Below are 13,155 nucleotides of genomic sequence, written 5' to 3'. Positions count from 1 at the left end.
TATAATCACAAATCATTTCACTACCATTCACAAACCATTTCACTAGTATTCACATAATTCTCATATCATCTCTTTTCAAACATGCCCTTAGTTTTTTCATCTTTTTTTTAACACGTACTATAATATTGAGAAAAAAAAAAAAAAAAAAAAAAAGACTTACGAACCACTTTTTAACACATACCATAATTCTGAGGGGAAAAAAAGGACTTATGAACCACTTATACATTTTATAAAATTAATCAGAAGGAAACAAAAAATGAATTTATCGAATACCCATACAATAATCCCTTAGATTTGGAATGTGAATGGGGTCTGCGATACATCCATGCATTGCCTAACAATGTCGTAAACTGCAAACCATCTTAGTGCACTGAATACGGATGTAACAAATATCGCTATAATTAAGCTTAGGCAAAAACACAATTCGCCATGATGAGGACAACATTAAAGTAGTGTGATACAGACAACTTTTTTCACAACTTTTTTACAACCCTGTTTCAAATGGACAGCATTTTGTAAAATGAAAAATATTTGCACTACTAGAATGGGCAAGCTCTGCACACTCCTTTAAAAAAAATTAAAAAAAAAAATAAGTAAATTTGAAGCACATGAAAAAGTCATTTTTTAACGGTAGATCCCACTTTTTTTCAGGAACTTGCACCATTTATAACTGCATCTCATTACTCTGGTAAAATAATGACTCTTACAACTGTTTTATAAAAATGTCCTCCATTTTATAAGAGTTGTAAAAGAGTTGGAAATTATCCAATGAAATGACCAAATGAAGCAACAAGAAGAATGAAAGTTGAAATCCCACCATAAGTGAAACAGGCATCTAATGCCACTTGAAACCTATTAAGAACTTCCCAAGAAGCAGGGCATTTTCCAATGTTTCAACAATCAAAAGCTTCACATTAAAAATTCAAAATTACAATGCTAATGTAATTTCACCTACTTATCAGAGTCTTCATTCCACAACCCTACCTTGCAGATCGTGCAGTTCTTGCAGTGAGACCAAAGAAAATTTACCAGAACCTCCAAAGAGTGCAATTATCTCAAAGTGCAAATGAAAACATCAGAAATTCTTATAGAACTCAATTACTAATTCACCATCAAGGTTTTCCATTTCGTCTGACAGATATATCTTTCAAATTACTAGTACATTCAGGGAATGGTTCTCATGATCAAGCGTTACACAGCAGCACTAAGCATATACCTTTCAATCTAGGCTGATCCAACAGGAACTTGCAGAGATAATATACACCGGATTAATATTAAGCAATGATGAGTTCATATGATCTGATCCATGATTAGCAGTATCAAAATTCGTAGTGTTACACCATGATCACCAAATAAGACACGAGTAAAAACCTCATCTAGAAATAAAAGCAAGTGAAAGATAATAGAAAACTAATACAATTCCTTTCTTCCATGTCCTCATCCTCTTTAAAGGTGGAAAGACTCAAAATTAAGCTCAAAGACATTGAAATATGCATGCCTCACAAATGCCATGGTTGAGGCCATTCTCCTATTCTTATCAGAGCAGAATCAATAATACATCTCATTCTAGGTTGAGTGCACACTATGGGTCCGCTATCAAAAGTAGACACATGAAACTGCAATATGGAAATAATCCTAAATCTAAAAGTTAAGCAAAGCAGAATAGAACAATCTGAGACCTCTTTTTTTTTTTTTTTCTTTTTTCAGAACGCCCATTCTAACATTAATTAGTCCTACCATAAAACCATTCAAGCTAAATGGCAAAACAATACAGCACATTTTGACACTGCCAACAATGGATCAGACGATGATTAACTCATAAAACCAACTTAGTACTGCCATGCCACTTGATCACGAAAGTAAAACTATAACGAGATATCAGATGCTAGCCACATTTTGAAGTAGAGGAGAATTTTGTCAAGGGTAAACTGGAAAATGAAAAATCTAAAAGTCAAATATCATCTACCAAGTAGTTTTTGAATTTCTGACGTTCTTCTGAGACTTTGAGATAATTAACACGAAGGAGGTAGTCATAGATTACTCTAGGTCTCACCAGGTGAACTGTGCTAAACCAAATCCAGGATGAGAGAACTCTGTGCTACCAAAAACTTGTTCGGGACTAGAAAAAGCATGTCTAAGAATGGAAAATGCTGCATCTGGAAATGCACGTGATAGAAGAAAGGAATGGGTGTGTAGAAGCCGAAGAGGGAATTACAAAAAGGAAAATCATAAGACCTGTCAAAAAAGGACAAAAGAGAGAAGATTAAAAAAGAGTAATTAGATCAGCTAAAAGAGAAAATATCAATAAAAGAATTAGACTAAAAGAGAGTATGCCAATGCAATCAGAAGGGACTCTCACCCTTCACCCTATTCCATTTTGCTCTCTGAGTCAACACCTTATACTTCAGATATAAATAATGAACATCTTCAGTTTTTAATGTTTCAATAAACTTGGCCTCTAGGTCAATGAATTTCCATCAATTTATGTGATTTATTAATGAAAATGGGTTTGAAGTTATTACTTGAAAGAAATATTTGAAAGTTTTCCCTCTAGAGCACCTAATATGAATCACAATCGATCCTTCTTCATTAGTAACAGAGAAAAGACTCAAGGTTTGACATGTAACTAGGTTTCTGCATTCATATACTTCCTGTGTACTTAGGCTATGCCTATTTACTCGTCTTAATAAAATTGTCTTATCTATAAAAAAATATATTAGACTCAAGGTGCAGAGATTGGTTCCATTTATGAGGATAGGGAGCATAGAGACCCTAAAGGCAAATTTCTACGGCATTGGGAGTAGCACTGCAATTTACAGCTCAAATATATCCTACCATTGAAAAGGATGCTTCAAATCAAGCCCCTCCTCCAGTCTCGCCTGTGATAGCAGCATTCTGATCCACATGAAAAGAAAGATCATCAGCACAGAGCTCACTTTCTATGCTTTATCTTATGCAAATGGACTGCCCAAAACCCATTAAAAATGCCCTTACCTGTGCCATATCTCCTTTACCATTCACTTGGGACAAGGAATTTGATGGAGAGCTTGAAAACCTAAGAAAACATGAAAATTGCATGAATAAGAATCGCAAGAAAATATGCAGACATCAACTCTAAGACTGCCAGAAACATATAAATTATCCATAAATGGGTACGCAGGCCAAAAGTTTGAAGCAATATATACCTGATCGTTCTTGCTTTCCTTTTCTCTTCCTCCAAGGCATCTGTTTTAGAAACCGGTGCAAACCTGGCAAGCCGAGCTTTCTTCTTTGCTTCCTCATCGGTTGTAGCCTTCTTCTTTGCTTCCACATCAGTAGTAGCTTTCTCCTTTGCTTCCTCATCAGATGTAGCTTTCTTCTTTATTTCCTCATCAGTAACCACAGACGAGTCACGATGCCCAAACCTGGGAGAACAAAAAACTGTTTACAAGCAATCTGCCTAGACCATAGAAATGACTAACTAAAGATTTACAAAATTCAACTCAAATTTTATAAAAAAGAATTATAAAGGCATGAAATAAAACCTCTCAGCTCTAGCCTTTCTCTTGTGCTCCTCTGACTTCTTCAATGTCTCGGAGCCATGCAATGGTGATCCAGTGCCAAACCTAAAATAGATCAATCCACACTAGATCAAGTTCAAATAGTCAACAGAAAAAAGAAACAATTGTGGAATTCAATTAGATCAATCCACACTTGACCCAGTGCCGAATTGGCTGGCGATTTATTATGACAATTATTTTCTTCTAGATGTTTTCCAGTTCAATTATTTTACTCTCTCAGCCATCTCTCTCGGCCATGTTGTAGTTCGGATTTATTTCTCTTCCTCATACACCATAGCTCTCCTTGGTAATAAAGAAATAATAAGAAATAATATTTAAATGAAATAAATAAATATATATATATATATATATATATATAGAGAGAGAGAGAGAGAGAGAATTTTGAAGTAGAGTTTTTCTTTTAAGATGGCTAGCAATCTAGTTAAACCTTCCAACTATCACGAGTATATAAAAAATATAAAGAAACAATGGAAATAAATATTTAAATAGAAAACAGATAGATTTTGAGAGATTGTTAACGCTCACTATACATCTGCAGTTTTCTACCACTACCGATTCTTTTAAATGTATGGCCCATACAACATTATTTGCTAATAAACTCCTATAAATTAATCCCATCCCTCAGAAATAATGGTTTCTGAGCTGAATAGCAACAGATTGGATGGCAAAACATTGAGAACAAACACGTGCACACATTTCATATAGGATACACAGTCTCCATAGTGTAAGAATGTCAACAGAAGAAACTTCTCCCGCAGCTTACTAAAGCAACAGGTTTTCTAGGACTCCTTGAAAACCTTGCACTGTACAGGCTGTACCCACGACAGAGTAATCTTGAAAAACACAGCTAAATAAATTTGAAGTTTAGGAAAGAGCATTACTGTTTAATCTACAAAACCATTCCAACTTCCGATGTGCAATGAAACTTTAAAGTATTTATGGAACTAGAAAGTCATTTTAAGCATGGAATAATGTGAGAACAAAACTATCAAATATAGAATCATAAATAAATTGGCTATAAAAGTGCCATAAGTTACAGCTAGCTGAGAATTTAACTATAAATATTCCCATACATTTATATATATGAATTTAGAAAGCCCTTCACATCAACTAATTCCCTCAAAATCTAGCGAGGACCTCACAATCTGCAGTATTTCATAAAAAGCCCTCTTCACAATACTTTAGCATAGGAAACTACCTTCAGCAATTTTACTCCGCATTACCATAACCAGTAAACAAATTCCATGCTAATGCACAAGAAATAACTGCATGAATAAATATGTGTGTGTGCGCGCGCGCGCGCGCGCGATATATTCACAAGAAAGAAAAAAAAAAAAAGGCTATCATTTATACCTCTCCGCTCGGGAATTACGCTTCTCTTCCTCGGTAAGCTGCAAAGTTATACCAAACCGTTCGGCTCGGCGAATTTTCTTCTGAATACTGGAAGCTGGACAGTCATCCCCTGATGGCGAGCCGGCAGTGGCGACCGCGCTCTTCGAATCGTCTCCGTCCTTCTGAGACTCGCCCGACTCCGAACGAGCAGCAGGTACTGAAGATTGAGAAGAAGGTTGAATGTTAGTATCATTGGGCTGGTCTTCGTGCTGATCTAGTGTTATGGCGGTGGCAGAGACCGAAGGGTCTAGGGTTTTCTTAGGGTTTTCTTGGACGGGAATATTGGGGTCAGATTTCTCAGATGCGGTTGCCATGGGAAGAGATGGTGAGGAATAGGGTCAGAGGGATGAGGGAGCGAGAATCGGAGGCTGCGTGAGAACTACGACGAGGGTTGCAGTTAGCCGCTGCTTCTCCTGCCTCCGCTCAGATTCCGCCTAATGCAAATCGTAACAAAACGGTTCGAGGCGAGGGGTAAAATATAATAGAAAGCAAGCACTAGGATCCGTTGAACGGACAGGATCTTGTAAAACACATTGAACCCACGAGATTGCGCCACGTGGTTGAAAAGGTCACATTGTGTTTCCTTCCTGCGATCGAATTTCGGTTTTTTCACATTAAAGTGTCAATGGCATAATTAAAGTCCTCAATTTTTTTTTTTTTTTTAGATTAAATACTGATACATTCATTAACAACATAACAGCTCACTTGCGCCCCCCCTCCCCCCCCCCCCCCCCCCCCCTCCCTCTCTCTCTCTCTCTCTCTTTCTCTCTCTACGTATCAAAAAATCCATCTTTTCATTTAGAGTTGCCGGACTCGGCTCCACCTTCCTCGCCTTCTTTCTCTCTTTTTACTTTTCTTTTTTCTTTCCATTATCTATATGTGAATATACTTATAAGGTAGTTTTTCTCTCCCGATTCAGATTTTTTCAGATCCGCTGCACTCCAGCCATAGAAAGTCAACACACACCCCACCATGAAGTTCTCCTACTGCCGATCTGCTAGAATGACGCGGAACCGCGCCCAAAATATCAGCGCGTGGCTTTCACACGCAGCTTGTTTTCGCACGTGGTCTTCACTCGCCGCCGCTCTCCAATAACTCTGCCAGCTACACGCGCCGCACCAGCAAATTCCCCACCCTCTGATCTTTCAGATCGACCTGACCCCACCTCCATGCCATCGGCACGTGGCCCTCACGCGCCACTCCAGAGGTGCAAGTTGACTGTCCCTCCGTAGATCTGGTCTTCCGATGTCGGTCTATTCGGGTTACCATATTTCCTAACCGATGATCTTGTAAAAGGGACTGAGGATTTCTCTAAAAAATATCTCAAGACAACAGATTACAGTGCACCCGCTTACACCGTTTCTAGTGGTGGCTTACCTTCTGAACGTCTTTTAAGACAGTACCCTCTTTATAGGGCTTGGATAGTGACTAAGAAATTGGTCTCAAAACCCGTTTTATTTTCTTTTTTATCACCACTTTTGCACTATGGTTGTTGTATTTGGATATTTGTTGGGAAACCCCTCCCCCTAGCATGTATCATCTTTTATTTTAATGAAGATTGATTGCTTGGAAAAAAAAAACAACAACATAACAGCTCGCTGTCTCCAATTTTTTAGGAATGAAAAGAGTCGTGTATACTCGATTTATGAGATGTTCATAAGCACTATAATAAATTTGAATATTAAATAAGTAAAATTCATATAAATTTGATTGCTCAATTTAAACTTATGAATAAAATTCGTATAAGTTCGACTTGACTTGTTTGAACTCATTTTGAAACTCATACATTATAAATGTATGTGTTATATTTTATTATAAGTTAGTTATATTTTATATACTTAATTATATATTATTAGTTCATTTATAATTTAACGTTATATAATATATTTATTATGTTCCCAAAGTATGTATAGGATAATTTGTATAATAATAAATTGTACAACTAAAACTTTTGATTTATTATATTATCCATACATATTAAATAGTTCACTTTCTACCATTTATCTTATGTATTATTTTTTCAATTATAACTATAAGTTAATTTATTTTATAGTTAAATGGTTAGAGTTTTCTTGTTAAATTTAAAAAATCTTCTTTAATCAAAAAATTCGAGTTCAAACTATTCGAGTTTGGATCGTTTGTTTATTTTTAGTCAAGTTAGAGTTAAATTCAAACAACAGTAATGATTAACAAATCGAGTTTAAACAAGAATATTCTATTTTTATTCAAGTTTGAGCTGAGTTCGAATGAGTAAATGTGTTGATTGAGCTCGAATAGCCTTGTTTGAATTCGACTCAACCCGATTCGTTTTCAGCCCTAAATTTGTTGAATACAAAGAGGACATACCTCAATACAAACTAAGAGCACTTTTGGCAAGTGTGTGGGATGCTATATTTGAAACTCTTCGTGAATGCAATACTTTAATAGCGTTGAAAAACAATGTTTGAATGGAAATTGAGTATTCTCCAATGATTGGTACATAATTTTCACTTCATCAAATTTGCAAAATAAAAACAAATATAATAAAAGAATATTAGTTTGTACTCATGTATCCAAAAGCACAAACATGATGTATAGAAAATAACATAACAAAGCTAAAAGAACTTTATGCCTTCTCTTGGTTGGTCAAGGCAATTTAATTTAAACCTTCAACTTAGGTTAGCTATGCGCAAAATTAATTGTTCGCTTTTTGAATCATTGACAACTAATGCATTAAGGAGTCAATTGTACGTTCGGTGGTAGTTTGCTTGTACTTATTGAAATATAAGAGAAATTGTTTTTTTCTAAAGTTGGGTGTATTTTTTATCGGTCCCTCATATTGCATCTAAACTAGTATTTAACCACGTCGAAATAAGTATTTTGTCTTCCTCTTAGATGAAGCTTGCACCCTTTTTTGTGATTTCTTAGTTGTAAAAATCTCAACTTGAGATTGGGATGGAGAGTCTTCAACCAACACTGAACTACGTTGAGTTTGACTGAAGAATGAGTTCTCAATGTTAGGGTCCCTATTTAAGAGATTTGTGAAAAACATATTTCCATGCTCTTGTGAATCCATCTATATAAAGTGTAGACAATGAAGTAATTTAGATATGTCAAATCATTCTCAATGTTCAAAATCAGTTCATGGATATAAAGACACAGAGAATCAACTCATAAATAAAATATAAAAAGGTTCACGAGGAGGCTCAAAATGGGTAGTGGTGACGTAGAGGATTGAGCACAAATGCCATGACTACAAGTCATAGTTACCTTTATGTTATATTTCAATACTTAAATGGTCATCTGAATTACCCTACCATAGAGTTTGACCCCTTTCTCCTTTTTTCCAATGAAGTTTGATTTCCCAATAAAAATCAATAATCCAACCATCATCATGAACTAGTTACATCATATACAACATGAAAGAGAATACTTCCATATAAATGATAAAAACATTGAACTCAGGGAGGAATATAATGGTATCAATATATAATGGACAAAACAAGATAAAAACATTATAATGGACAAAACAAGATAAAAACATAATAATAGAGGCCAACATAGTCAAAATCAGGAGCAACCAAGTCATCCCTACCGGTCAATAATTGAATATAGCTCAATTTTTTTAACAAATATAATAGTATCAATAAAGCATGCAAAGGCATTGGAAAAATAAGGGAACAGTATAAAACATAGGCATTTAGAGTCGAAATGAGGAGTTGTTATAACCCCAAGCATTCAATGGTTCATTATAGCTCATAAATCAATAAATATGATGGTATCAATACATCCCAGCAAAGCCCATGGAGAAAACAACAGAAAAAAATAACAACATAGGCATTGAATGATTAATCAAGAGTTTCCATAACCTCCAATAAAAAATAGTTCACTATAGCTAGAATTTTCTAGACATATTACACTCTCAATATCTCCTAGCAAAGCCAATGGAGAAAACAAGATAAAAGTATAATAAACGTATGATATAATTGAAGTATAGAAGGCATATACAGTGCCCCAAATGGTCAATAGTAAGGCAGAGGAAAGAGACACAATCACCATGGCTGCAAGTCACAGTTGTCTCTATTAAACATTTCACAATAAAAATGGTCATCCAGGTTATCTTGCCATGAAGATCAAGCCCCTATCCACAATATTTGTTGATCTTACACTCCCAACATTCAATTCAAATATCATCACACCCTCAGTGTATTAGAAATGCACCCCTCATGAGAGTGCTTGCATGTAAACACTCCAAGCTTGAAAATATTGTTGCCAACAATAAAATCAAAAGATATGTCATAGATTGATCAAATGATTAATCAAGAGCTGTTAGAACAACCACATAAAACTCGAGATGTACAACAACCCCTTGTAGGCATAAACAAACGTCATCAAATGGAAATATATGCAAGTTACAAAATTCATAGCCCAATGTTAGTATAAACATGAGTTTAGCAATAAAATTCATTGATAAACATCTAATGAACACTTACATTAAACTAGTCATAGCTCAATGGCAACATAGACAAGGTATTGAGCAACCTCCAGGGTAGTATGAAACAACATCTCGAGTTAACATTAACCCCAAACTAGTCATAGCCCAAACAATAGTTTTATATGCAATAATTGGACCAGTAGCCAACTATTAAATACCTCAAGCATCCAGTTGGTGTATAATCATACATACAAGACCATACACAACCAAATACTCAAAAAAGGGGGCATTGGAGGGGACATTTAGACCCCTGGGCTTCGAGCCCATCTCTAAGGCCAAGCTCATCCATAACTTCAAGAAGGCTTATCGAAGGCTTAAAGCTAGGAGTCCCACAGACAAAAGGCTCGTGACACGAGGCGAGACATCCACGAAGAACTAGGGATATGGCCCGCAACTGGACATGAATATCTTAAGTAAGATAACTCCTCACAAAAAGGGAGAATATTTTCTGATTAATAGGGGATCATGAGAGATAAGCACATGGGACCATTGACCAAAGTTAGTTGTCATCACGCCACATCCTTCTATAAATAGATCGGTAAAGGTAACAAATAGTTTCTGGATTCTGAATATACATTTTATCCTTATATTGTTACTGACTTAAGCATCGGAGTTTACGCAGAGCAACAAGCGCCGCCCCTTCTTTGTCTGCAGGACATCTGTACGGTTGGTGATATGAAACACGTCCTCTACAGTGGCGCCGTCTATGAGATCTCTTACAGACTAAAATGTGATTTTTACATACCAACCGTCACCCGATCACAAGCCGGCCGAGATCCAAGACCAAGCATGATGGAAGCGGAAGGAAGGTTAGCAAAAGCAGAGGAGAAGCTTAAACAAGTTATGGCGATTGTTGAACAACTGCAAAGGGAGAACGAGGAATTAAAACAACAGAAGGATAATCCTCCTGCCCAAAACGCGCAACCCAAAGGAAATGCGCACAATGCAGGGGGACTTAATAGTGGCGAGATAGAGAAGAAAAAGATGCATGACGAACTATGTGGTTTGGTAGACAAGTACGAGGAGATGGCAAAGAGAATGGGTGGATCCTCTTCCGTGGAGCAACTCCTCACCCGCACGGACCTCCCTTACAACGAAGAGGTCATGGCAGTCCCCCTATTGGCTAAATTCAAAGTGCCGTAGATTGATCTGTACGATGGATCTAAAGATCCCATTGATCATCTCGAGAACTTCAAGGCACACATGACTCTCCATGACTTTCCAGGAAGCTTGCTACGCCTTCTCATTATTATTGAAAGGAATAGCGCAAGGATGGTTCAAGACCCTTCGCCCCGAATCAATTAGCCACTTTGAGGAGCATGCTAAGCAGTTTCTTACACAATTTATGGCAAGCAGGAGGCGCCGCAAACTAGCAACTTACCTGCTAACCATAAAACAAAAGGAAGAAGAAAGCTTGAAGACTTACTTGACGCGCTTCAATAAATAAAGGCTTACCACTGTCGATCAAGAAGAAAAGATCACATTGGCAACACTGCTGGGAGGAGTTTGGCCCCGAAGCCCGTTCATGGCCCAGCTGGCCAGACGGACTCCATCTACATTAAGAGAGTTCATGACAGAGCAGATGACTTCGTCAACGTGGAGGATACCTTGCAAGCCTTGCTTGAGCCACGAAAATAGGAGGCAAAATCGGAGAACAAAAACCAAAGCAGCGCTAAAGAAAAAGACAGAAAGACAAATGGACGAAGCTCAAACCATGATAGCATGCGAAACCATTACACCCATCACCAAGACCAAGGGCGCCGATCAATACAGAACACCCACAATGTGCAGGAAAATAGTAAAAGCTCGAGGAAGGAAGAGTCCCTGTCTAGAAAAGACCAACGTTATTGTACTTATTACCAAAGCTACTCTCACTGGATCGAGGATTATATGACCCTAAAGAGGCGGGTTAAAGGAATGATTGGAAGCGAGGAGCTGGGGAAAATGTTGGCCGATTACATCAAACCACAAAGAGGGGAAAATCGCGAGAGGCAAGGCAGGAGCCCCAAGTGCCAAAAACAGGAGGAACGAAGAAGGAATAATTCCCCACGACCCAAGAGAAACCAAGAACAAGCCACCTAGGAGAAATCCGCATAATAGCAAGCGGGTTCGCTGGGGCTGGCGCCACAATGTCTGGCAGGAAAGCCCACGCCCGCAGGGCAAGATATCACGAGGTATACATGGCAGACAGATCGTGCAAGTACCTAAAGCCAGAAATGATGCCGACCATCTCTTTCAGAGAGGAACATTGCGAAGGGGTCATATACCCCCACGATGCCGCCTTGGTCATGACACTGATGGTAGCCAACTACACGACTAGGCGTATCCTGGTCGACAAAGGGAGCTCTGCCGACATCCTCTTCTAGGACGCGTTCACTAGAATGGGGATCAACGCTAACAGGTTGTCGCTATCGCCTTCACCATTGAAGGGATTCTCAGGAGAAGCCGTTCAACCGATCGGCACCATCACACTCCCAGTAACAATAGGGCAAGACGCCCACACAGTCACCACCATGGCAAACTTCTTGCTGGTAAAAGCCCCATCGTCCTACAACACTATAGTAGGGCGCCCAACCCTCAATAACCTCAAGGCGGTCACTTCTACGTATCACGTTAAGTGAAATTCCCAACATAAGTGGGAGTCGGCAAAGTCCGAGGTGAACAAATATTGGCTCGAGAATGCTACGCCCAGGAATTGAAGACGGGGACGTGCCTGCATAACAGGTAGTCCAAAGGGGCGCGTAGCATTACAGCCGCTGCCGCCGCCACTCACAAGCAAAGAACCAAACATGGAAGCCAAGAATGAAAAGGATCTGATGCAAGCTGAAGCGAACGAGCCGCACCCGAACCGCCCAACCGCCACAACAAGAGTTGGTACAAACCTCCCGTCAGAATATCGAAAAGCCTTGAAGCAGTTATTGATTGAGCATAGAGATGTGTTCGCCTGGAGCCACAAGGATATTCCCAGGATTGATTATTCAATCATAGAGCACAGCCTCTGCTTCGATCCAGAAGCTAAGAGAGTACGACAGAAGAGAAGGTCGTTTAGCGCAGAGAAATGTGCAGCCATAGCATAGGAAATAGATCGGCTCTTAACAACAAGCTTCGTACGGGAGGTACATTACCTAGAATGGCTTTCCAACGTGGTACTAGTTAAAGAAGTCAATGGCAAGTGGCGGATGTGCATGGACTTCACCAACCTTAACAAAGCTTGTCCCAAAGACAGTTTTCCACACCCCTGAATTGACATCATCATAGACGCCACAGCCGAACACCAATTTTTGAGCTTTATGGACGCCTACTCCTGATACAATCAGATCAGGATAAACAAGATGGACGAGGAAAAAATGGCATTTATAACAGACAGAGGACTCTACTGCTATCGAGTAATGCCTTTCGGATTAAAGAATGCCAGAGCAACATACCAAAGGCTGGTTAACTGAATGTTCAAGCACTAGATTGGGAAAACTATGGAGGTTTACTTGGACGACTAGTTGCTAAAAAGTAAAGAGGTCATTCAAAACTTAACAGATCTTAAATAGTCCTTTGCGGTATTGAAAATACAAGATGAAGTTGAATCCAGCCAAGTGTGCGTTCAGAGTAAACTCGGGCAAGTTCCTAGGGTTCATAGTCTCATAAAGAGGAATAGAGGCCAACACTGAAAAAATTGAAGCAATTTTGAGGATGGCGCCACCTCGAACCATCAACGATACCCAGCGCCTAGTAGGA

At 38.5% G+C, this 13,155-nt stretch overlaps 1 protein-coding gene across 1 annotated transcript; it reads right to left on the bottom strand.

Annotated features, from left to right (window-relative positions):
* Positions 1-819: 819 nt before the first annotated feature.
* LOC121264748 (protein MODIFIER OF SNC1 11) lies at positions 820-5,414 on the bottom strand. The gene is made up of 6 exons (XM_041168051.1): positions 4,914-5,414; positions 3,525-3,605; positions 3,186-3,404; positions 2,995-3,055; positions 2,836-2,895; positions 820-2,235 (listed from the first exon to the last, which is right to left on the bottom strand). The coding sequence occupies exons 1-5, from the start codon at positions 5,264-5,266 to the stop codon at positions 2,857-2,859; spliced, it is 753 nt and encodes a 250-aa protein (XP_041023985.1). The 5' UTR covers positions 5,267-5,414; the 3' UTR covers positions 820-2,235; positions 2,836-2,856.
* Positions 5,415-13,155: the final 7,741 nt, after the last annotated feature.

Source organism: Juglans microcarpa x Juglans regia, chromosome 5D (assembly GCF_004785595.1).
Source record: "Juglans microcarpa x Juglans regia isolate MS1-56 chromosome 5D, Jm3101_v1.0, whole genome shotgun sequence".
Lineage (NCBI taxonomy): Eukaryota > Viridiplantae > Streptophyta > Magnoliopsida > Fagales > Juglandaceae > Juglans > Juglans microcarpa x Juglans regia.
This window is presented reverse-complemented; position numbering and strand designations above follow the sequence as displayed.

What these genes read in the sequence shown, in the direction of transcription:
- LOC121264748 (XM_041168051.1), bottom strand. Translation starts at nt 5,266, where the DNA reads ATGGCAACCGCATCTGAGAAATCTGACCCCAATATTCCCGTCCAAGAA. An exon ending in CGTAATTCCCGAGCGGAGAG is followed by an intron (nt 3,606 to 4,913) that starts GTATAAATGATA and finishes GATCTATTTTAG; the next exon opens with GTTTGGCACTGGATCACCAT. An exon ending in AGGAAAGCAAGAACGATCAG is followed by an intron (nt 3,056 to 3,185) that starts GTATATATTGCT and finishes ATGTTTTCTTAG; the next exon opens with GTTTTCAAGCTCTCCATCAA.